We start from the raw sequence: 23,870 nt of genomic DNA, 5'->3' as shown, positions 1-23,870 counted from the left end.
CCATTTAGAACAGAGACGGGGAAAAAAAATTTCAGTCAGATAGTTGTGAATCTGTGGAATTCTCTGTCTCAGAAGGCAGCGGAGGCCAATTCTCTTAATGCATTCAAGAGAGAGCTAGACAGAGCACTTAAGGATAGCGGAGTCAGGGGGTATGGGGAGAAAGCAGGAACGGGGTACTGATTGAGAATGATCAGCCATGATCAGATTGAATGGCGGTGCTGGCTCGAAGGGCCGAATGGCCTACTCCTGCACCTATTGTCTATTGATCAGACTTTGCTGGTTTTACCTTGCACTAAACGTTATTCCTTTATCATGTATCTACACACTGTAAATGGATCGATTGTAATCATGCATAGTGTTCCTGTTAACCAGTTTGCACGCAACAAAAAGCTTTTCGCTGTACCTCGGCACACGTGACAGTAAACCAAACTGAACCCTCGCTACACCCAGCTTAAGTTTGCAATAACTGCTACCACAACCTGCCCGGGTCTGCAATAACCTTCACCGCCACCTGCCCGGGACGCGATAGCGTCACTGCAACCTGCCCAGCTTTGCACCCTTGGCCTGACCACATCACCAGACGCTCACTAGCCTGAACTGGACCTGCCATTACCCTCACCAGCCTAGACTGGACCTGCCATTACCCTCACCAGCCTAGACTGGACCTGCCATTACCCGCATCAGCCTAGACTGGACCTGCCATTACCCTCACCAGCCTAGACTGGACCTGCCATTACCCTCACCAGCCTAGACTGGACCTGCCATTACCCACACCAGCCTAGACTGGACCTGCCTTTACCCTCACCAGCCTAGACTGGACCTTCCATTGCCCTCGCTAGCCTAGACCTGCTATGATCCTCTCACCGATCTGTCTGGGTCTGCAACAACCCTTCCTTGGCCTGTCCACATTAGCAGAGACGCCCACAAGCCTGGCTCTGGCCAGTGTCTGCAACAACCCTTCCTTGGCCTGTCCACATTAGCAGAGACGCTCACCAGCCTGGCCCTGGCTCTATGGCCTGTGTCTGCAACAACCCTCCTCCCAGCCTGGGCCTGGCCTGTGTCTGCAACAACCCTCCTCCCAGCCTGGGCCTGGGCCTGGGCCTGGGCCTGGCCTGTGTGTGCAACAACCCTCCTCCCAGCCTGGGCCTGGCCTGTGTCTGCAACAACCCTCCTCCCAGCCTGGGCCTGGGCCTGGCCTGTGTGTGTGTGCAACAACCCGCCCCCGGCTGCTGTTGCTCCTCCTCCCAGCCTGGGCCTGGTCTGTGCCTGTGTCTGCAACAACCCGCTCCTCCCACTCCCAACCTGTGCCTGTGTGTGCAACAACCCGCCCCCGGCTGCTCTTCCTCCTCCTCCTCCTCCTCCTCCTCCTCCTCCTCCTCCTCCCAGCCCGGCGTCACCTCCCCCGCTGTTTGACCCGGTGACGGCGGCCGGGAACCGGTCCCTGTGCTTCCGGATCAGCGATCCGGCCGCATCCTGAGGACGAGGGGCCTGTGGCTCTCGGCCTGGTCTGGGTGAGTGCTCGCTTCTTTCTCCCTGTGCAACCACGGGGTGGGTAGGGGTGAGGGGAGGCGAGGGCCGATCGGCAACGCAGCCCGGGCTCAGCTCAGGCTCGGGCCTCCGGTGGCGGCGGAAAGCAGCGTTTTCTCTCCTCTCTGGGACGGTGTTGAGTGAAATGGGGACCGCGACCCAGCCAGGCTGCAGGCTGTGGCTGTGCCCCGGCATCGGCTCCGCTGCCGGCAGCCTGCCCTGGGCCTGACTTACACCCCGGCCCCGGCCCGCTGTTGGGAGCTGCAGGTGATCGCAGCATTAACCCCTCTCTTTCTACTTCCCTCCTTCGGCCGGGTGGGGACGGGTTCAACTGCTCTGGCTCTTTTTGGTGAACTGTGATCGAAGGTAAAACCTCGCCGTGAAGTTCCCGGGTTTGTCCCCAGGTCAGGACAATCCCAATCGATGCACTCGCTTTCCAAGATGGACCACACAGTTGCTGAGTCATATAAGGATCAAATGAATAGGGACCACAAGAGACTGCAGGTGGTGGAATCTTGAGCAAAAAAAATCAATCTGCTGGAGGAACTTAACAGGTCATGCAGCGTCCGTGGAGGGGAAAATGGACAGTTGACATTTCCAGTCGAGAACCTTTAAACAGAAAAAGTGGAGAGGGGAAAATCAGTGTAAAGTTGAGGTTGAGCATGAGCTGGTACATGACTGATGGTTCCAGGTGAGGAGGGTTGCATAGTCAGGTTGGGTAGAGATGGCTGGGGATATGGCAGAGTGTAAGTGATGGAAATAACCAGGGGCTGAGGATGATGAAATCTGATGAGAAGGGAAGATGAAATGAGGGAGGTAGGGGTCAGAGATGAGAACAGGAGGGAGCCAGAAGAAAATGCCCAATGAGCTGTTGTGGGTGCGGAAGAAGCTGGGTGTAATGGGATAGAAAAGTTTTCCATTATACCTGGAATGAGAGAATTCAGTGTTCGTACCATCGGGTTGTAGACCACTGACGCAGAGTATGGGATGTTGTATCTCTATTTTTCATTAAGTAACAGGGTAGCTCTTTCGCAAATGTGCCAAGACCTCCTTCTTGCAAAGGAGCTACTCTAATCCCAGTCTCTGGTCTGCGACCGCAGGAGATGTAACAGCTGTCTCTCTACCTCCTCCTTGACATCCATCCAGGGACCTTAGCAGTCCTTCCAGGTGAGACAGGGGTCAAGTGCACCTCCTGTAATCTCATCTACTGCAGCTGGTGTCTCAATGTGGCCTCCTTTAGATCAGCATGTTTCGTGTCTAGTCCATGGCTATTTCTGATGGTTCACCTCCAAACCTTTTATTGTAATGTGGGATGCTATCGTTTCCACCCTTTGGACAGCAAATTCCAGACCCCTAACACCCCTTAGGTGTGGGGGGGGGGAATCTCATCATCATTTAATCATAGTTATGCAACATTGAATAACTATGTTGGCCCACCAAGTTCCCGCCGACCAACGATCACCTGTACACTAGCTCTATCCTGCACACCAGGGAGAATTTACCGAAGCCAATCAACCTACAAAACGGGCATGTTTTTGGAATGGGGAGAATTTACGGGGAGTATGTACAAACTCCACACAAACAGCACCTGTAGTCAGGATCAAACTTGGGTCTCTGGTGTTGTAAGGCAGCAACTCTACCACCGTGCAACCTCATCTTGCCTGTAATTCTTCTAAATCCATTCCCCTTGGTGTTTAACCTCTCTGCTAAGAGAAATAGGGTCTTCCGACTAACCTCTTCCAGATTCTATAGTTTATGCAACTAAATCTACCGTCAACCTCTGTTCCAAATAAATAATCCCATCCCGTCCAACCTCTGCGCTGTCCTGGCAATGTTGTTGTAAATCTCAGCACCCCTTTGAGAAATATCACATTTTTCATGTAATGTGGTAACCTGAACTGCATGCTGTGCCCCAACTAACATTGCATGCATTTTAGCATCAGAAATGCAACAACCCTACTTTTTTTTTTTGATTGAATAACCAATTTTTGGATTTGCCACTGTTTTTCCTCACTGACTCGTCTTTTACATCTTGCAGTCCAAAGCTTCCCATCCATTATTATCAACAAATATATGATCAACAGCAGGGAACCATGGAAACCCATTGGAAATTGGCTTCTAATTGCAAGAACATGCAGCAAACATGGTCCATGTGCTTTCACATTGTTTGATCAGACATGTGAGACCTCGTCAGAAGTCTTTCCAGAATCTATTTAAATATCATCAAAAGTACTGCTCTCATTTGCTATCCCACCGTGCTATCAGAAAGATCACTCAAGTTGCTCATCCTTGACCTTCCTTAGTGAATATTTCCAACTGGCTGCCCTAATTCATTGTAGAAACAAGGAACCTCTGGTTCCTTAGTGTCTTTGTGTTTCATTGGGATATTTGCTGAAAATACTTTTGTTATTTGAAGAAGAAAAAACATTCTCCAATTTTTTGTTGTGCTAGCAATCTAATCTGACCCAAATGCTGAATTTTGAGGATTTTTCTGCACAAATGTATTTTCATATGGATTTTGTGACATCGAGTAAAATGTTCTCATCCAGTTGAAAATAGTAACATGCTTGTTTATGTATTACGAGATGTTTAATATATCCAAGGAACTATTGGTCATGTGTTTAATTGCATTGTGACAAACTTAATCCTCACCTCGCCCTCGGACTACGCATTTCAACGGCTAAAATGTCTGAATCACAATTTTAAATTAGAATTGGACAAAGTGGTTCATTTCATTCTCTGAAATGAAAACTGCTGTTTATATCAAAACAATGAAGTCCGGCGTGTTTGTAACTGTGTGGAGGGGAAAAAAGACCAAAACATTGCATGTGTGTGTTTGTACGTGCGTGAGAGCGAGAGAGAGAGAGAGAGAGAGAGATTGTTTCGGGTAATGATTTTTATAATGCAGGTGCATATTGGCAAACTTATGAGGAAGTCAGTTTGTACAGAGCAATCTCTGTAAACTATGCTTTCAATGCCTTTGTTAGCAGCTAACAATAGCATGGAAATGGTAATGATCAGAGGTTTTCATATGTGGAAACTGGTTTTATTTTTTCAGGTTGAGTGAGTGGGCAGATGCGTGGCAGATGCAGTATAATATAGATAAATGTGAGGTTAACCACTTTGGCGGCAAAAACAAGGAGGCAGATTATTATCCCAATGGTGTCAGGTTAAGTAAGGGTGAAGTGCAGCGAGACCTGGGTGTCCTTGCACACCAGTCACTGAAAGTTGGCGTGCAGGTAAGACCATATCTGGAGTATTGTGTACAGTTTTGGTCTCCTAATTTGAGGAAGGACATCCTTGTAATTGAGGCAGTGCAGCGCAGGTTCCAGGAGATTGATCCCTGGGATAGCGGGACTGACATATGAGGAAAGATTGAAAAGACTAGGCTTGTATTCACTGGAGTTTAGAAGGATGAGAGGGGATCTTATCGAGACATATAAAATTATAAAAGGACTGAACAAGCTAGAGGCAGGAAAAATGTTCCCACTGTTGGGGGAATCCAGAGCCAGGGGCCACAGTCTTAGATTAAAGAGGAGGCCATTTAAAACTGAGGTGAGAAGGAACTTTTTCACCCAGAGCGTTGTGAATTTGTGGAATTCTCTGCCACAGAAGGCAGTGGAGGCCAAAACACTGGATGGATTCAAGTGAGAGTTAGATAGAGCTCTAAGAGGCTAGTGGAATCAAGGGATATGGGGAGAAGGCAGGCACGGGTTATTCAATAGACAATAGGTGCAGGAGTAGGCCATTCGGCCCTTCGAGCCAGCGCCACCATTCAATATGATCATGGCTGATCATTCCCAATCAGTACCCCGTTCCTGCCTTCTCCCCATACCTCCTGACTCCGCTATCCTTAAGAGCTCTATCTAGCTCTCTCTTGAAAGCACTCAGAGAATTAGCCTCCACCGCCTTCTGAGGCAGAGAATTCCACAGATTTACAAATCTCTGACTGAACAAGTTTTTCCTCATCTCGAAATTCTTATTCTTAAACTGACCCCTGGTTTTGGACTCCCCCAACATTGGGAACATGTTTCCTGCCTCTAATGTGTCCAACCCCTTAATAATATTATATGTTTCAATAAGATCCCCTCTCACCCTTCTAAATTCCAGTGTATACAAGCCTAGTCGTTCCAGTCTTTCAACACACGACAGTCCCGCCATTCCGGGAATTAACCTGGTGAACCTATGCTGCACGCCCTCAATAGCAAGAATATCCTTCATCAAATTTGGAGACCAAAACTGCACACAGTACTCCATGTGCGGTCTCACCAGGGCCCTGTACAACTGCAGAAGGACCTCTTTGCTCCGATACTCAACTCCTCTTTTTATGAAAGCCAACATTCCATTGGCTTTCTTCACTGCCTGCTGCACCTGCATGCTTCCTTTCAGTAGTCTGAAGAAGGGTCTCCCCACTCTTTGCTTTCTGTCTGCCAACCAATTTTCTATCCATGTCAGTACCCTACCCCCGATACCATGTGCTCTAATTTTGTCCACTAATCTCCTATGTGGGACCTTGTCGAAGGCTTTCTGAAAGACAATGTACACTACATCCACCGGCTCTCCCCGTCCATTTTCCTAGTTACATCCTCAAAACATTCCAGAAGATTAGTCAAGCATGATTTCCCCTTCGTAAATCCATGCTGACTCGGAACAATCCTGTTACTGCTATCCAAATGCTCCGCAATTTCGTCTTTTATAATTGACCCCCGCATCTTCCCCACCACCGATGTCAGACTAACCCTCCAATCCACAGGAACTGATCCTGAATCGATAGAACATTGGAAAACGATCATCAATGCGTCCACGATTTCCAGAGCCACCTCCTTAAGTACCCTGGGATGCAGACCAACAGGCCCTGGGGATTTATCAGCCTTCAGTCCCATCAGTCTACCCAACACCATTTCCTGCCTAATGTGAATTTCCTTCAGTTCCTCCGTCACCCTAGGATCTCTGGCTATTAGAACATCTGGGAAATTGTTTGTATCTTCCTTAGTGAAGACAGATCCAAAGTACCTGTTCAACCCGTCTGCCATTTCTTTGTTCCCCATAATAAATTCCCCTGCCTTCTGCCTGGTAGGCTCATTGTGGATGATCAGCCATGATCACAATGAATGGCGGTGCTGGCTCGAAGAGCCGAATGGCCTCCTCCTGCACCTATTTCCTATGCTTCTAAGCATTGGGATGTTTTCATGACGAAGTAGCTGCTCAGATTTAAGAGCGGATGCAGCAAGAGAATGAAGCAATTATGTGAGGGATTTTTGCGTGAATAAAAAAAGCCGTAAAATGGGCACAAATGGAAGAGTACAACTCCGTGTATTGCCAGATTTGGAAAGATATTCAGAATAAAAAAATATACACCCCAAAATATTTTGAGTAAGTTTGACAACATTCGATCTGTCACATGGTGTTCACCCACACAAAGCATTGCAAAGCGTTGCCATTTTGTTCTGCGGATTCAATGAGCTAAAGGTCATTTTATGTGGGAATCTCATGTGGTGGCAAATTTACATATAATACAATAATTGAAAGGGTGTAAAATGGAGGAGAAATTTTATGTGGTGCATTGTGATTGTGCAGTCATTGTAGGAGTTTCAATTGCATCAAATAGCAACCTGTGTGATTTAAAATAAAAGTAAGAAATGCTTTAAATACTCAGCAGGTCAGGCGGGATCTGTGCATGGAGAAACAGCTGATGTGTCATATCTGGAATCCTTCATCAGAACTAGCAAAATGGGATGTTGATGGGCAATGGGGAGAGCTGGAGAGCAGGGAGACAAGTAATTATTTGCTGGGTTTATGTAATTTTGTGCAACATTTAAGCCTTTCATTATTGGTGAGATTTGGTGCCGCGAACTTGAATTGTTTGGTAAGTTCATGGAGAATCGGTAGCGAGGCGGAGAGTAGCGCAGCGGTAGACTTGCTGCTTTACAGCGAATGCAGCGCCGGGGACTCAGGTTCGATCCTGACTACGGGTGCTGCACTGTAAGGAGTTTGTATGTTCTCCCCGTGACCTGCGTGGGTTTTCTCCGAGATCTTCGGTTTCCTCCCACACTCCAAAGACGTACAGGTATGTAGGTTAATTGGCTGGGTAAATGTAAAAAAAAGTAAAAATTGTCCCTAGTGGGTGTAGGATAGTGTTAATGTACGGGGATCGCTGGGCGGCACGGACTTGGAGGGCCGAAAAGGCCTGTTTCCGGCTGTATATATATGATAATGATAATCCAGGTACCGCTGAAACATTTAAAATGCTCACTGAATTTAGTTGGTGAATGGCTGGCACTGAGATTTAAATTGGACAACTAACCTTAGTAAAGATAACCATGACAGGACCAGATTGTCAGCAAAAATCAATCTAGTTCACGGATTCCTTTCAGAGGAGGAATTTTGCTATCCTTACCCAGACTGGTCTGTCAGACTCCAGACCAACAGCTGCGTAATTTACTTTTAACTGTCCCCTGAAATGGCTGAACAAGTAATCTGGGGGACAATTAGATATGGGGAAACAAATGCAGCCTTGCCAGCACTGCATATATCCACAAAATACAAACTTCATTAAAAGTTCATTGTTTCCAGCATGGTAATATAGTTGGTTCCACATTTGATGATTGTTAATATAGTTGGATCCACATGTTGATTATTCTACTTAGCATCGACAAATTTTCAAACAAAACTATAGTGATAAGGTTCGGACATCATAGAATATGATCTCGAATTACTATCCCAACATTTTCAAATGATATCAACATAATCTAAACCCACCCATAAATCATAATTATGTGGCGAATTTGTGATCTAATTTGTATTTTTTGGTGTTGAAAATTGAGCATCCAGAACAAAAGTAGTAGGACAAATATCGGGAATGGTCTGAGAGGGGAGATGGAGGGATCAGAAACAGTTACTTAAACAGAGGCAGTTAGTTAAGCACAAATAGAAGACATAGAATTATATGGTCCTAATGTGGACAAATGAGATTGGTGTCGCTGGGCAAAAAGGTTGGCATGAGCATGGTGGCCTGAAGAGCCAATTTTATTTTGCTGTAAGACTGAGTTACTCCAGCATAACGGGAATACTCAGCTGAATAGTTTCCAATTAATACATTGACATCACTTTATTCTTCACAAATGCTGAATTTTTCTGGCATTTTCTGTTTACAACTCAGATATGTCGGGACTATATTTTCTAGTTCTAGAATATCCAGCCAGAGGGACAGCTGTTCGGTATCCACTCCAGTAAATCTGGACCAATCTAGACCAACAATAGGGCAAGTCATATCCAGAATCAATTCCGTGAACGAGAATTGTGCTGAAGCAAATATATCCTTCCACTGATACAGAGATCAAAATAGCTCACACTTCCCTAAATTATATGTCTTCAAAGTCATGTGAATGATGTGTCGGAAAATAACTGCAGATGCTGGTACAAATCGATGGTATCAGGTCGAGGCCCTTCTTCAGACGTCTTCTTCTGAAGAAGGGTCTCGACCCGAAACATCACCCATTCCTTCTCCAGAAATGCTGCCTGACCCATTGAGTTACTCCAGCATTTTGTGCTACCATCGAAAGTGAATGATGTTCTCACTTTATTATTCTTGCTATCTTTCAACAAAGGCCAATGTGTCAATTGTCTTCCAAATTGGTTCACCTGCATGTTTACTTGCATGCTCTACATCCAAACATGTATCAATTTCTCAGAAAAATATTGCATTTCTGCTTCTTACAGCTTAAATAACCTTGAATTTCTCACATTAGATTCGACCTATCTTCTCCCTTAACCTATCCACAGCTCGTCCTTGTGACACAGTCTTGTGTCCTCATCATTGAATATCCAAGTTATTGGTATGTGCTGCATTCTGTACAGCTAAGCACCCAGTAGTAATGCCTGTGGCACCTGACTTTCATGTTGTACTTTTTAATGTCCTGTAACTATTTTTTTATACATGCTAATATTTACATATGCTAAAAGTAGCATCATGCTACTCCAACCCTAGAGGCCCTTGCAAATGTATATTATCACATGCTTTTTGAAGTCCAGATACTTCAAAATTACAAAGTCCAAATTCACTGGTGTTTGCGAGTGAATCTGAACTCTCTGTGCAGGGATTCCCCAACCCATCTGAAGTTCGAGGGTGAGTTGCAGAGCCCCATGCAAACCATTTGCCCAAACATGGTCCCCAATGCCAACAATGTCCTGATTATCCCACAGCTGTTTTAGTTTGGTTTGGTTTATTATTGTCACGTGCATCACCCATACATGATTTACACAGGTAATGCAAGAAGGGAAAGGAAACATAATATAGTGTTACTCCTGTAGAGAAACTGCAGATTAAAAAAAGTGCAAGGACCTCAATGTTAGATTGGGAATCCATTTGCAGCTTTCGAGAGGTCCATTCAAGAGTCTATTGACAGAAGGGAACACGCTGTTCTTAAATCTGGAGGTACATGCTTTCAAACTTTTGTATCTTCTGCCCAATGGGAGAGGGGAGAAGACCGCTTGACCTTGTGGTAAGTGGTCCTTGATTTTGCTGGTTGCTTTCCTGAGATAACATGAAGTATAGATAGATTGATTGTAGTCTATTAGGCAGGAAGTCAAGCGGAACCTATCAGAACATACATAACACATAACCAGCTCACCGTCTCAAATGGTACTGATTGGCAGAATTGTTCATTATTGATTTATTTCACATTTTTGTGTTTCTCAAATATTTAAGAATTAGCCGACCTAGAATAATTTATAGAGTTTTCTTGTTTCTCAAATGTCCCAGAATGCTTGATCTACATGAAATGTATTTATTGTTGCGGGGGTAAAGAGGACAGTCACTTTGCACATGGCATTTCTCTTAATGTTGACCAGACTAGTTTAGAACAAAGAACAATACAGCACAGGAATAGGCACTTCCGCCCACCTTGTCTGTGCCAAACATGATGGCCGCACATCATCTATATCCCTCCATTCTCTGAAGATTCATATGCCTGTCCAAAAGTATCTTAAATGCCATTATCGTATCTGCCTCTACCAGCACCTCCGGGCAATGTGTTCCAGGTACCCCTCAACCCCTGTAGAAAAAAAAAGCTTGGCCCATAAATCTCCTTTAAACTTTACCTCTTTCATCTTAAAGCTATGCCCTCTACTGTTTGATTTTTCCATTCTGGGAAAAAGGTTCTGACTGTCTTCTTTATCTATGCCTCTCATCATTTTATATATTTTTTATGAGGTCTCCCTTCAGCCTCTGGAATTCCAGAGAAAATTATCCAAATCTGTCCAACCTCTTCTACACAATACCCCCTAATCCAGGCATCAATCTGGTAAATCTCCTTGACACACTTTCCAAAGCCTCCACACATCCTTCCTGCGTTTGGACAACCGGATATAGTACGTAATACTCCAAATGCAGCCTAACAATAGTTTGTAAAGCTGTGTCATGACTTCCTGATTGTTACACTCAATGCCCAGATCAATGAAGGCAAACATACCATATCCCTCTATCTATTTGCATTGCCACCTTCAGGGAGTTCTGGACTTGGACCCCACGATCCCTCCATGCATGAATGCTGTTAAGGATCTTGCCTATATTGTCCCCTTAACTTCGACCTCCCAAAGTGCCACACCTCACACGTGGTCAGATTAAACTCCCCCTGCCATTTCTCTGCCCATTTTTATAGCTGATCTGTACAGCTGAAGCTGATCTTGCATACTTTGATGGCCTTCCTCAAAGCCCACAACCCCAACAATCTTGGTGTCATCTGTGAACTTACGAACCAGCAATCTTCACATCAAAGTCATTTATATATCGGTTGAATTTTGCTGAATCTTCAAGAACTGCTATCGTTTGACCATTGAAGCTGAAATAAATGCCACAAACATCTGAGTGCGTGCAGAAGGCGGAATTGGACTCCACGTGAAGTCCTGCCTTGTTGGGATTGCATGTTGACTCACTAATATTATGTCAGTTCAGATTTTGCTCAAGATCCAAAAGCACATTAATTTTAGTTGACGGTTGTAGTATATAGAGTTTGGATAGGACGACTACGATAAAGGGGATATTTTACTTTGGTTAAATATTTTTATTCATGTTTTTTAACTTAATTTTTTATTTACTTTAGTTATTACATGTCACCAAACCTCTGAAATATATGAAAATTAAAATCAATGATGTTTTTACAGCTGGTCATGCCTGACTTGCAGCTCAGTAATAATTCTGGAATGGGGGTTCTGTCCAGCACTATTTATGGCCAAATCACAATCCAGACCCCACTGTGGTGCAGAGGGACAATCACCTAGGCAGGTACAACCTTAGGCAGTCTCCGTGAGGTGATTCCAGATCTGTTGGGATTGGGTCAGCCTTTGTTGCAACTAAAATCGGCTTATCTGATGTTCACCCATGCCTGGTCAGGAGGCACTGGCGGTCTGTTTTATCCTGGAAGCTCAGCTTTGAACCTTGAAGAGGCGATGCTGGCTGTCTCCTGATTATCCTGTCACATTGTGGGCACATTCCCTCTTTGTCTGTGGGCGGGAAGAGGCACCTGCGTCTCAGGCTTGCCCTGGCCACTCAGTCTTAGCCTCAGTGGAGGGGCTGGCTATGTAAGGCTGCTTCCTGGCCGCTCAGTCTTTACTGTGGCGCTGGTGGTCTCAGGTTTGTCCCAGTGGCTTAGTCTTCCTCACAGCTAGCAGGGAGACATACCACTTCCCCCCTGACCTAATGCTTGAGCAATCTCTCGATTCATGAGTAGCTCTCCTTTCTCCTCGGTGACTTTGTGTGCTTATCACCCGCTTGGTCCTCTGCCTTGAGACATCCAACTGTGTGGAGTGGTTTCAATGATGTATAAGGAAACAATTTCTTCTCTCACTTTCTTGAAGAGCATTTTATCTTATTCTGTTTTAAGTCATCCCACAGTGCTCTATTAATAACATTGCTATAACTTCCTGAGTCTTGTATAATGTCTACTTCCACACCTCCAATTCTCACCTGCACCTTTGCGTACTTATTGTTGATACCAAAAGCTTATCCTGCATCCATCTATGCTTTGTCATATTTACATTCACTCGAATATTCATCAACTTAGCGTAAATTTTGATAGTATCCACCTCTCAGCCCACTTCTTCCTCCAACTCTATTTGTTTTTCCATCATCTCTCTTTGCTTTGCCCGGGGTTTGACACTTCTTTGCAAAATGGTCTTTTTTCCCCACACTTTCTGCAAGTTTGACCCCTGGCAGGGCAGCATAAATCGTTGGCAAAATGTCCAAAATTCCCTCATCTAAAACACACACAGTCATCTACAGCTTTGGAATGACCCGCAACATGTCCATGTTCCTTGCTAGGGCCAGTGGATGTCATCTTGTTGACATGTCTCCATTCTCCAACAACTTGTGTCTCAAGCCATTTGATTTGCAACTTTGTACAACCTGATCCCTGATTTGACTCTCCAATTTAGCTCGATAGTTGCAGCCCTCAGAAACGTGACGCCATCTTGTGGCAAACTGATTTCCCCCCATCTCTCTGTGTCGATTGCCGGAATACATGTCGTTGAGATGTAGCATTTGTTTGCACCACATAATATCTTCAAAGCAACAACAGCCATCACGTAATCTGCTTTCCTGCCCGTCTCTGGAAGTGCTTTGAAAGTCTCAAAAACTGAAGCTCCAGCACCGTACAATAACAATGCTGTCCGTTGTGTGAGCTGCTCCTTCAACAATCAATCCAAGACTGTCTGCATAAACATCAAATTCCCCTAGCCATGCCTCAAGCCTTGCACTCACAACACTCACCTCCCCATTCAGGTCATATCAATTCAAACTTCTAATTCTATCTGGTTCAAAAGTTGAACTAAACAATTACTAGTTCATCCGTGTTGCCAATATCAGATCCTCTTGATTCGAATATAATAAACACCCTTCAAGGACAGTGAACATAAACGTTTTTGTTTTATTCGTCCTCCATTCTTTTACATCCTGGCAACATGTGTCCCCTGTCCTTTCTGACTCAATAGTAACACGTGATACATTTAAATACGACATAATTTACCATGCCACTCCTGTTGTGAAACATCTACCAATTTAATTGCAAAATATATGTTGAAGGAGACATATTTAGAGAAGCCATAAAATTTGTGTAACTCAACATTACCTAAGCACAGAACAACAGCAAAATTGGAAAACCTTAAGGGAAATAGTTGAGGCTCTGTGCAAAACTGAGGAACTCTATAAAAGTTATTATTACAACAGATACATGGATGGCATTAAATATAAAGTTGTATGTAATTATATCTGTCTTCACAAGTATGCAAAGTGTTGCTGTGCTCTGAGTTTTGAAGCGAGTGACTGTTAGAATACAGCATATTTATATAATAGAGTATATAAAAGGTCAAATTACGGCATGTACATAATGGTGCAGGCAACATGTTCCAAGCCAATGCAAGTTTATTTGAATCAATCCCTTGCTCACTGGTATATTTTACTTGGATACCTGACAGCTTTAAAGTTGCTTGTATGAATTAAATGGTTATTGCTTGAAAATGATCTGTGTTACATTTTCATTGTTGCAAATGTTTTAAAACAGAAACGAGACATGCCATCACCTTCTTCCATATTATTCCAGATGTTGAAATTCCTGATGTGGTTTGTTTGAATGGTTATGGAAACAATGGTGGATTCTTGATAAGAATAATGGCCATCTGGCAGGCATATTACAGAACTGACTGATAGCAGAATAGTGGGATTAACAGATGAAATCTTGCAAATAATTGGAGAATTGTTGTTTGCATTTTGCCCTTTGTAGAGTACTACTAGGGTGCTAAACAGTCAATGTGTTATATCTATTTAATGCTGCACCCAACTGCTTTACTTTTGTCTTTCCACTGACTGGTTAGCCCGCAACAAAAGCTTTTCACTGTACCTCTGTACACTTGACAATAAACTAGACCAAACTTTTAAAATATCATAATCTGAGCAAATCCAGTGAAATATTAGAATTTTATGTCAGTCTTTGGAGCGGCTGAATACTCCTCCCAGAACAGAAGCAGCAGGAAAAGTACTGCTTCACCCAAGGACTTCAGATGCAAAGCCCTGAAGTTTCTTGATCCCCTTTTGACGAGCTGTGTGTGAGATCAATCCACGAAAATCGAGCTTAAAGAAAGCTTTCAGAATGTGTGTGATGAGTCTAGTGCTGACAGGACCATAATCATCAAAGACATAAGGCAAAGAAAAACTGTCATGAGTTGCAAATGGGCATAATCAGACTTTTTAGAGAGAAATATCTAACCTGGGAAAGAACTAATCATATGAAAATTGAACACCATTTTCGGGAGCCCTGTATTTCTGCTGATCAAGACCCACTTGTTTGGTGCAAGGCAAATGAAAACAATTACAAGAAAATCAGTTGTCAGCAAGACTCGTGTTTGTTCACATTATGTGAGTTCTAGCAGGTAGTATGTTCTCCACTGCAGAATATATAGTCATTGCTCTCTGTACTTCACCGTCACCAGATCCTGTCTTTTCATTTCAGTAAGAGATGAAAATATAAAGTTTCTTCAGCTGAATGGGTTCAGTTGAAACAAAATAATATTTAGAAAGGGGACTGAAGTTGTACTTTGCACTATTTTTAAACAACCTAGATATGTTAGTCAGTGTTTGGATTTTGAATCAGCCTTGGGGAAACATTACAGTAAAACGCCAGGAACAAGTATTTGACTATTTTTAGCAGGGGAGGTCTCGGGCACTAAATTAATCAAAATTGTCATGCTTGCAAACACATACAGCATTGCGTTCTCAGTAAATAAATAATTATTTATGCAAAATTTATGTCATGCAAAACGTAATCCATTCTTGTTTTAGCCAGCAATAGTCTGAGGACAGCGGGTTATACCACATGAATAATGGGGATGAGTCTTCCAAATGTGTACTCTCCTTCTAGAGAAGTGAAGCTCAGCTTTGTATCCGCTGGAGCTTAGACAGCTGTCCTCAGACTATTGCTGGCTAAAACAAGAATGGATTACGTTTTGCATGACATAAATTTTGCATAAATAATTATTTATTTACTGAGAACGCAATGCTGTATGTGTTTTTTTCTTGTGTTGCCTATTTTCTGATTAAAATATTATCTTACAGTTCATGATTTCTGCAGAATTATTCCAGTTTCCAAAGCAAATTAACTTAGGTTAGTTAGCCCCACATTCTAAAGTTTATAGTTGGAATGATACAGTTAACTAATACGTGGCAAGCTTTCCCCAATATATCCCCCCAACCATCTCTCTTTTTCGCCTTTCTCCCCCCTCGCTCCCATCAGTCTGAAGAAACTTCACTGGAATTTAGAACGATGAGAGGAGATCTTATCGAAACGTATAAGATTATTAAGGGGTTGGACACGTTAGAGGCAGGAAACATGTTCCCAATGTTGGGGGAGTCCAGAACAAGGGGCCACAGTCTAAGAATAAGGGGTAGGCCATTTAAAACTGAGATGAGGAAAAACCTTTTCAGTCAGAGAGTTGTGAATCTGTGGAATTCTCTGCCTCAGAAGGCAGTGGAGGCCAATTCTCTGAATGCATTCAAGAGAGAGCTAGATAGAGCTCTTAAGGATAGCGGAGTCAGGGGGTATGGGGAGAAGGCAGGAACGGGGTACTGATTGAGAATGATCAGCCATGATCACATTGAATGGCAGTGCTGGCTCGAAGGGCCGAATGGCCTCCTCCTGCACCTATTGTCTATTGAAACCGGAAACGTTGTCTTGTTCCCTCCGCAGATGCTGTCTAACCTGTGGCATTCCTCCAGCGTCTTACCTTTTGCTCAAGATTGCAGCATTTGCAATGTCTCAAAGCTCCGTTTGCAAAAGTGTTGGCTAAAATAACTTCAATCATTTCATTGCATTTATTCCTCTTGCATATAAATTGAAAGTTCATAATTCAGCAGAAACAATTATAGATTGAAATGCCGTGTTCATTAATATTAACTGCAGTAGTAATCTTGCACCTCATATTTCGCCTGGGCAGCTTGCGGCCCAGCGGTATGAACATTGACTTCTCCAACTTTAGATAGTTCCTCTGTCCCTCTTTCCCGCTCCCCCTTCCCAGATCTCCCACTGTCTTCCTGTCTCCACCTAAATCCTTCCTTTGTCCCGCCCCCCTGACATCAGTCTGAAGAAGGGTCTCGACCCGAAACGTCACCCATTCCTTCTCTCCTGAGATGCTGCCTGACCTGCTGAGTTACTCCAGCATTTTGTAAATAAATACAGTTGTTCTTGAAGATCATTATAAACTCTATTTTGTATTCCTTTTCCTGAATATTGCATGCATTGCACAACAGATTACACTTTTTTAATTTCCCTTTTAGGACCCTTCAGACGGTTTGGCTTTTGAACAATTGGTAGCTCGTCAGCAAGGAAAATGGGCAAGTATTATCCTGGTACCTTTTGAAAATTTATGTGCTGTCTACTTTTGCCTCCACATATGGTAAATCAAGGTGCTACAAAATAATGATAATATTCTAACCCTGGGGATATCCTGGGAACTAAATCATATTTTACTGAACGTCCATCTACAGACTGAAATGAGAGATAAGCATATGCCAACCTAAATGTTTCATACCAGTAGTTCTGTTATAATGCATGTTTCCATGACACACATTTCATATAATGAGAAAGATGAATCAGAGAAGCCTATTCGCATTACGCGGGCCGACTTGGTAAGAACGTGATTTTGATCAGGAGCTAGAGAACCACTTGAAAGTTACTTTATAAATTGACAAGCAGCAAAAATGCTGTCTTGGACTTAATGTGAACTCCCAGCAGTAATCAGACACCCCATTCTCTTCAGAACACAGCTGCTACTTTAACCATGGATGGTCACTGAAATTGACAAGCAATTGCTTCCATTAAGACATGTACAATGATACTCTGTTGAATAATGTAACATGCAGCCTTTAGTATTTTTAGTTTTGAGTGACTTGCCATTTCTTATAACACACGGTGTTTTTTAGAATGGAACTATTGCATTGCAGCAGGACTACCTGTATTAACAATCCAGAGAGCATGACTCAGACTTTGGGATCAGTGATGAGTCACCAATATTCATTGTGAATCTACAGGAGAGGTTTCCATTGAGTGGGTGACTATGGGGTGGAAGGAATTGGTAGGAGGGGAGACCAGAGGGACGTAGGGTGTTGTAAGATTCAGGGAGTGGGGGATGTGGTGGGAGAAACAGAACAGGGCAGGGTCTTTTGTAAGAAAAGAGGAACGTGGGTTGTAGCCATTGCAAAGAACATTGTGGGAAGGGGACAATGCTGAAAGCAGGGAGAGAGAAATAAGATTGATCATAGAGGAAGTGGGGGTTGGGAGTGCTCCAACTAACAGAGACAGGAATCCTGGCTTTAAATTAAATGAGCCAAGTTCTGACTCTGTGGTAAAGAAAGGTCAAAGGGTCCTTGCATCACTCACGGTCATGTGCCTTAAACACTGGCTCGTGTCTCTCAACCCAATCATTTCCACACAGCTTGAATTCTCATTTCCGCCCCACACCTGACTCCACCTCCCACACGTATCTCCCAACACTCCTGTCTGCTCCTGGAGGCTATCCTGTCCCACCCACTGGCCATACCCTGTGTGGTCCATCCCTCCCGCAAGTTTCTCCTTGTCATCCGTCCCTCTTGACTCACAGGCCACTCCTAGCATGTTCTTATCTGCTGTCCTGCAACAGCACATTTCCCAATCACTCACTCTGCTCGCTCCCTCATATTTTCCCTCTATCTTTGTCTCTCTCTTTTTCTCTCTCCCAGGGTCTTGCATACTCATGCGCTGTTCTCCATTGCTCGCTCTCTTTCTCGCTTGCTCTCTTTCTCACTCTCCTCCCTCCATCACCCCCACCTTGTCCCCATTCCTGTCCACTTCCTATACTCGAGCACTCTCGTTTCACCCTCCCCTCATTAATCAGCCTATCGGTTGCTCGCTCACCCTCAGCAATTCACATGCATGCTTATTCACTTTCCCCTAATCTTGCCTTTCTCCCCGAGGTAAACATTGGGCATCAACCCTCTTAGTGGTTTGGTCCAGCTCTTTATCGTGTCTGTGTAGGAACGAACTGCAGATGCTGATTTACACCAAAGATAGACACAAAAAGCTGGAGTAACTCAGCGGGACAGGCTGCATCTTTGGATAGAAGGAATGGGTGGCGTTTTGGGTCTCGGGTCTGAAGAAGGGTCACGACCCGAAACGTTACCCATTCCTTTTATGCAGAGATGCTGCCTGTGCCACCGAGTTACTCCAGCTTCATGTGTCTATTTTTATAGTGTCAGTCTATCAGAACAACCTGGGAGTCAGGGTGCATTGTGTCTGCTATGGTCGGCTGCAGTGTTATGGGCTATCTGCTCTAGTCATTGCAGTGAGGCTGGCAGAGTTTGTTGGGCACTCTGTGTGCAGGGAAGATTAGTATTGGTTTATTATTGTTAGGTGTAAAGAGGGATAAAAAACATCAATACTTTTGTAGCACATTGGAATTTTGCATTTTCATCGCGACCAAGTTCTACCTTTAACTGATTTGTTCTGAATGTTTAATTACCACATTATTTGAATGGTTCCTGATCAATTACAGCCGTTTGAAAATAGAACATCAAATAATACTTGTATTTGGTTTTCAAATATTTGCTGCTGAGTTCTCGGTTTTTAAATTGCAAACTTAATTGTATCTACTTTGCAGTAGCCTCTGCCTCACAATATAGAAATTTGATCATGGATACTAACCAATTTGTTCTGCGGGATTAATTAAATATTTCTAATTTAAAACAATGTGCTTTGATTTAAACTGATCTAATTTAAATGAAACAGAGGTTTTTAGCCAATATTATTTTAACATCTTGCAGATGGCGAAGAAAGGGCTTATGGAGGCTGTGAAGGCCCAGATGCGATGTATGTAAAGTTGATCTCATCTGATGGTCATGAATTTATTGTGAAAAGAGAACATGCATTAACATCTGGCACTATTAAAGCTATGTTGAGTGGCCCTGGTAAGTTGTACAGTTAATTAACAATCTTAATTTGGTGATGTGAGGCAGCTGGATTATATATGTTTGGGACTCTCAATCTCCTTGGTCAGGTTTTTTTAAATGATCCCTTATCCCAAAACATGCTTCATTAATGAGAGTCTGTTTATCTCTTCACCCTAGATTCCTGGTTAAAATATTGTATAATTCCCCAGAGTTGTGAAATAAAACATTTATTTTCACCTAGCCCACAGCTAACAATGGGCCGTTTCCTTGGTCATCGTTACTTTTTTGCATATCTTTAATTTCTTTGTTCTATATCTCCATATCACCATCTATACCTATCTCTCGTTTCCCTTTCCCCTGACTCTCAGTCTGAAGAAGGGTCTCGACCCGAAGCGTCACCCATTCCTTCTCTCCGAAGAAGTTGCCTGTCCCGCCGAATTACTCCGGCATTTTGTGTCTATCTTCAGCGTAAATCAGCATCTGCAGTACCTTCCTGCATAATTATTTGCAAGATGGGCTTCAAAAACCACAACATCCATGATCCTTGCGTGAAATGGAAACATTTTGAGCATTGCGGGAATCATGCATGCCACCTGGAAATTGAACTATTTGAATTTACCTGGATTGTTTACATAGTTGAAACTATCACTACTATTTGTTCATAGCTCCCAATCCAACCTTATGAAATAGTTTTAACAAATAGTTGGAAATAGGATATAGTTTCCTTGAACATATCAGCTAATCAACCTCAATATCCAAATAGAATAATCATCATCATCATCATATATATACAGCCGGAAACAGGCCTTTTTGGCCCTCCAAGTCCGTGCCGCCCAGCGATCCCCGCACATTAACACTATCCTACACCCACTAGGGACAATTTTTACATTTACCCAGCCAATTAACCTACATACCTGTACGTCTTTGGAGTGTGGGAGGAAACCGAAGATCTCGGAGAAAACCCACGCAGGTCACGGGGAGAACGTACAAACTCCTTACAGTGCAGCACCCGTAGTCAGGATCGAACCTGAGTCTCCGGCGCTGCATTCGCTGTAAAGCAGCAACTCTACCGCTGCGCTACCGTGCCGCCCTGGTTAATGACCTGGTTTTGAGAACAGTATTTTTATAAGAATGATCTTTCTGCAATGCTACTGCAATTTAAATTTAGAGAATAAAAGTGCTGATAAGATTGGGGTTGCAACTAAATTTGTTTTTGCAGGGATGCATGAAGTTTCTGTAAAATGAAATTTAATGCAAGCTTAAACTTAAAATCAGAATTTGGATTGCAAATTGTCATTAGGAGAGTGAAAAGATGCATTTGGAATCTTGCTTGGTAAAGAATTTCAAGAAGTTGCGAATCAGGTTTAGTGGCAAAATTCTCAACTGTGGCTATCTGAAAGGTTAACCAAATGAACTTGCATTAACTCCATCAGTTCAAGAGAGGTCTGTAGAATTGTTCGCATCTCCATCTCCAGCTGCAGAACAAAGCACAGAGAACAGGATGCTGCCAGGACAGCAATATGGAAAGGGCAGTTTTTTCCCCAACTTGATGCTCATCGAGTGATACAGTGTGGAAACAGGCCCTTCGGCCCAACCTGCCCATACCAGCCAACATGTCCCAGCTACACTAGTCCCATCCCTGCGTTTGGTCCATATCCCTCCAAACCTGTCCTATCCATGTACCCGTCTAACTGCTTCTTAAAAGTTGGGATAGTCTTAGCCTCAACTACCTCCTCTGGCAGCTTGTTCCATACCCGCACCACCCTTTGTGTGAAAAAGTTACTCCTCAGATTCCTATTAAATCTTTTCCTCTTCACCTTAAACCCATGTTCTCTGGTCCTTGATTCACCTACTCTGGGCAAGAGACTGAATCTACCTGATCTATTTCTCTCCTGATTTTATTCACCTCTATAAGATCATCCCTCATCCTCCTGCGCTCCAGGGAATAGAGTCCCAGCCTTCTCAACCTCTCCCTATAGCTCAGACCCTCTAGTCCTGGTAACATCCTTGTAAATCTTCTCCGTACCTTTTCCAGCTTGACAACATATTTCCTATAACATGGTGCCCAGAACTGAACACAATACTCTAAATATGGCCTCCCCAATGTCTTATACATTTGCAACATGACCTCCCAACTTCTTTACTCAGACATTCACAGTTCATGATGAGAATTGATTTGTTATCAATAGAAGGGTGTATTCTAATTCACTATTTCCTAGCATAGTCAAGAGTGTTTTATTGTCACATGTCCCAGATAGAGCAATTAAATTCTTACTTGCAGCAACACAACAGAAGATGTAAAAATAGTACACTGTAAACAATATAATAAACAAGGGGAAAAAAGAAAAAAAAATGACATAGTAAAGGTCTGGAATTGAACAAGGTTTCTGGTCGATCAGTAGGTTTTTTTGAGTGATGAAGAAGACCCATAATACTAAAATATTCTGTACAGGTTCTTCCCCAAGTTCGCTTCCTAAAACCATTTAAAACTCAATGTTCCCAAGTCAGAAAGTGGCGGCTTTGCAATATATTTAAAGAAAACTACCGACCAAGGGCAACATCTTGTTAAACGTAAGGGCAGCACGGTAGCGTAGCGGTAGAGTTGTTGCCTTACAGCGCCAGAGACCCAGGTTCGATCCTGACTACCGGTGCTGTCTACGGAGTTTGAACGTTCTCCCCGTGACCACCTGGGTTTTCTCCGGGATCTCTGGTTTCCTCCCACACTCCAAAGACGTACGGGTTTGTAGGCTAATTGGCTTGGTTAAATTGTAAATTGTCTGTGTGTGTAGGATGATGTTAGTGTGCGGGGATCACTGGTTGGCGCGGACGGGCTGAAAGGCCTGTTTCCGCGCTGTATCTCTAAACTAAACTAGCGGATTTAACTGAACCATTCAAGTATTGCCGCGATCCAAGTTCCCACATGGCACTAGAGCCAGCATATTCATCTGCTGGTCTCTTAAATACTTGTTCATATGTACATTAGTTGGGTATTTGTAACGTTGGGGGGGGGGGGCTGTGTCCAAAAAAGTTTATGATGACAATTAATATAAGTTAATTCACTATTTTGATATTGGTTTTTGGTCTTTCAGGACAGTTTGCTGAAAATGAAACGAATGAAGTAAATTTTCGTGAGATTCCATCCCATGTGCTATCAAAAGTATGCATGTATTTTACCTACAAGGTTCGCTACACCAACAGTTCAACAGAGATTCCTGAATTTCCAATTGCCCCAGAGATTGCACTGGAACTGCTGATGGCTGCAAACTTCTTAGATTGTTAGAAAATAAAAAATGTAACTTATAATCCAAAAGACGTTAAGCTTCTGTATTTAACTACTTGCATAATTAATAAGTGACTTTAAAATGGTGTTGCATTTATATCTGATAATTCACACCAAAATCTTTTCTTTTAATGGAGATGTATTTTTTTTCAAGCGTTCAGTAAAGATAATGGGAATTCTTTAGCTTCTTGTATATTACATGAATTGGACGTTTCCTCCCATCTCATAATGTTCTATATTGGTGTGCTGATGGTTTCCAGCTGTTAACTTTCCCAGATTTTCAAGAAAAATGAGCAATTGTAGCCCCGGGTATCCATACTTTTTTGTTATTGTGCTGATACGGTTCCCAGCTGAATTTCCATCCGGTGCCCCTATAGAATTGACAAGTAATAAACTCTTAAAATACAGTAGCCACATTGTATTAGTGTGTAACCTCGTTTGGTCTGCACCACAACATGAAGCTTCTATCGTAGCTGAAAGTTTAATCTTCCTGTGGGTTGACAATACAATCAGTTTATTTTATATGTATCTTTCACCTGTCACCTGGATGTGCTATTAAGGGAATGTTTCTTGAATTTCCATTTCTCTATGTTTGTGCCAACATAGCATTTTCTCCAAAAATCTATGTTTCCATTGTTGTGTGAACATCTCTGCTTGCTTAACTATTTCATAAATTAAAGTGGTGTTTTAGAAGGGTGAAGGGGGAGAGTCGAGGAGGAAAGCAGGATTCCATGTTTTATTTGCCCAAAGTACCACGTAGATGTTTCAGATATGTTTATGTACTTATGGTGAGGTCTTCAGGTGGAAGAGCGTCAGTGGTAAGGAATGGAGTACATCTATTTTTACTCCCATTATCCGTGCCATACATGCAGTTTCGTTTTAAATAGCAGTCAGGATTAGGAAGGCTCTTCAATGGATGTGGGTGTCATTGCCAGAGTTTATTCCCCACACTTGAAAGGGTGATGGTGAACCACCTTCGTAAGCTGTTGGAGTCTTTCTGGTGAACGTTCTGCTATTAGAGGAACAACTTGAAGCCATAGAAAAAACATATAAAATAGATGCAGGAGGAAGCCATTTGGCCCTTCGAGCCAGCACTGC

General features: G+C 43.1%; 1 protein-coding gene across 1 annotated transcript; it reads left to right on the top strand.

The window, feature by feature from the left end:
* Window positions 1-1,355: 1,355 nt before the first annotated feature.
* eloca (elongin C paralog a) lies at window positions 1,356-23,182 on the top strand. Its single transcript, XM_078398169.1, has 4 exons — window positions 1,356-1,511; window positions 16,847-16,903; window positions 19,367-19,510; window positions 22,582-23,182. Exons 2-4 carry the CDS (start codon window positions 16,900-16,902, stop codon window positions 22,770-22,772), a joined length of 339 nt encoding a protein of 112 aa, XP_078254295.1. The 5' UTR covers window positions 1,356-1,511; window positions 16,847-16,899; the 3' UTR covers window positions 22,773-23,182.
* Window positions 23,183-23,870: the final 688 nt, after the last annotated feature.

The sequence above is a fragment of the Rhinoraja longicauda genome, chromosome 4 (genome assembly GCF_053455715.1).
Source record: "Rhinoraja longicauda isolate Sanriku21f chromosome 4, sRhiLon1.1, whole genome shotgun sequence".
NCBI lineage: Eukaryota > Metazoa > Chordata > Chondrichthyes > Rajiformes > Arhynchobatidae > Rhinoraja > Rhinoraja longicauda.
This window is presented reverse-complemented; position numbering and strand designations above follow the sequence as displayed.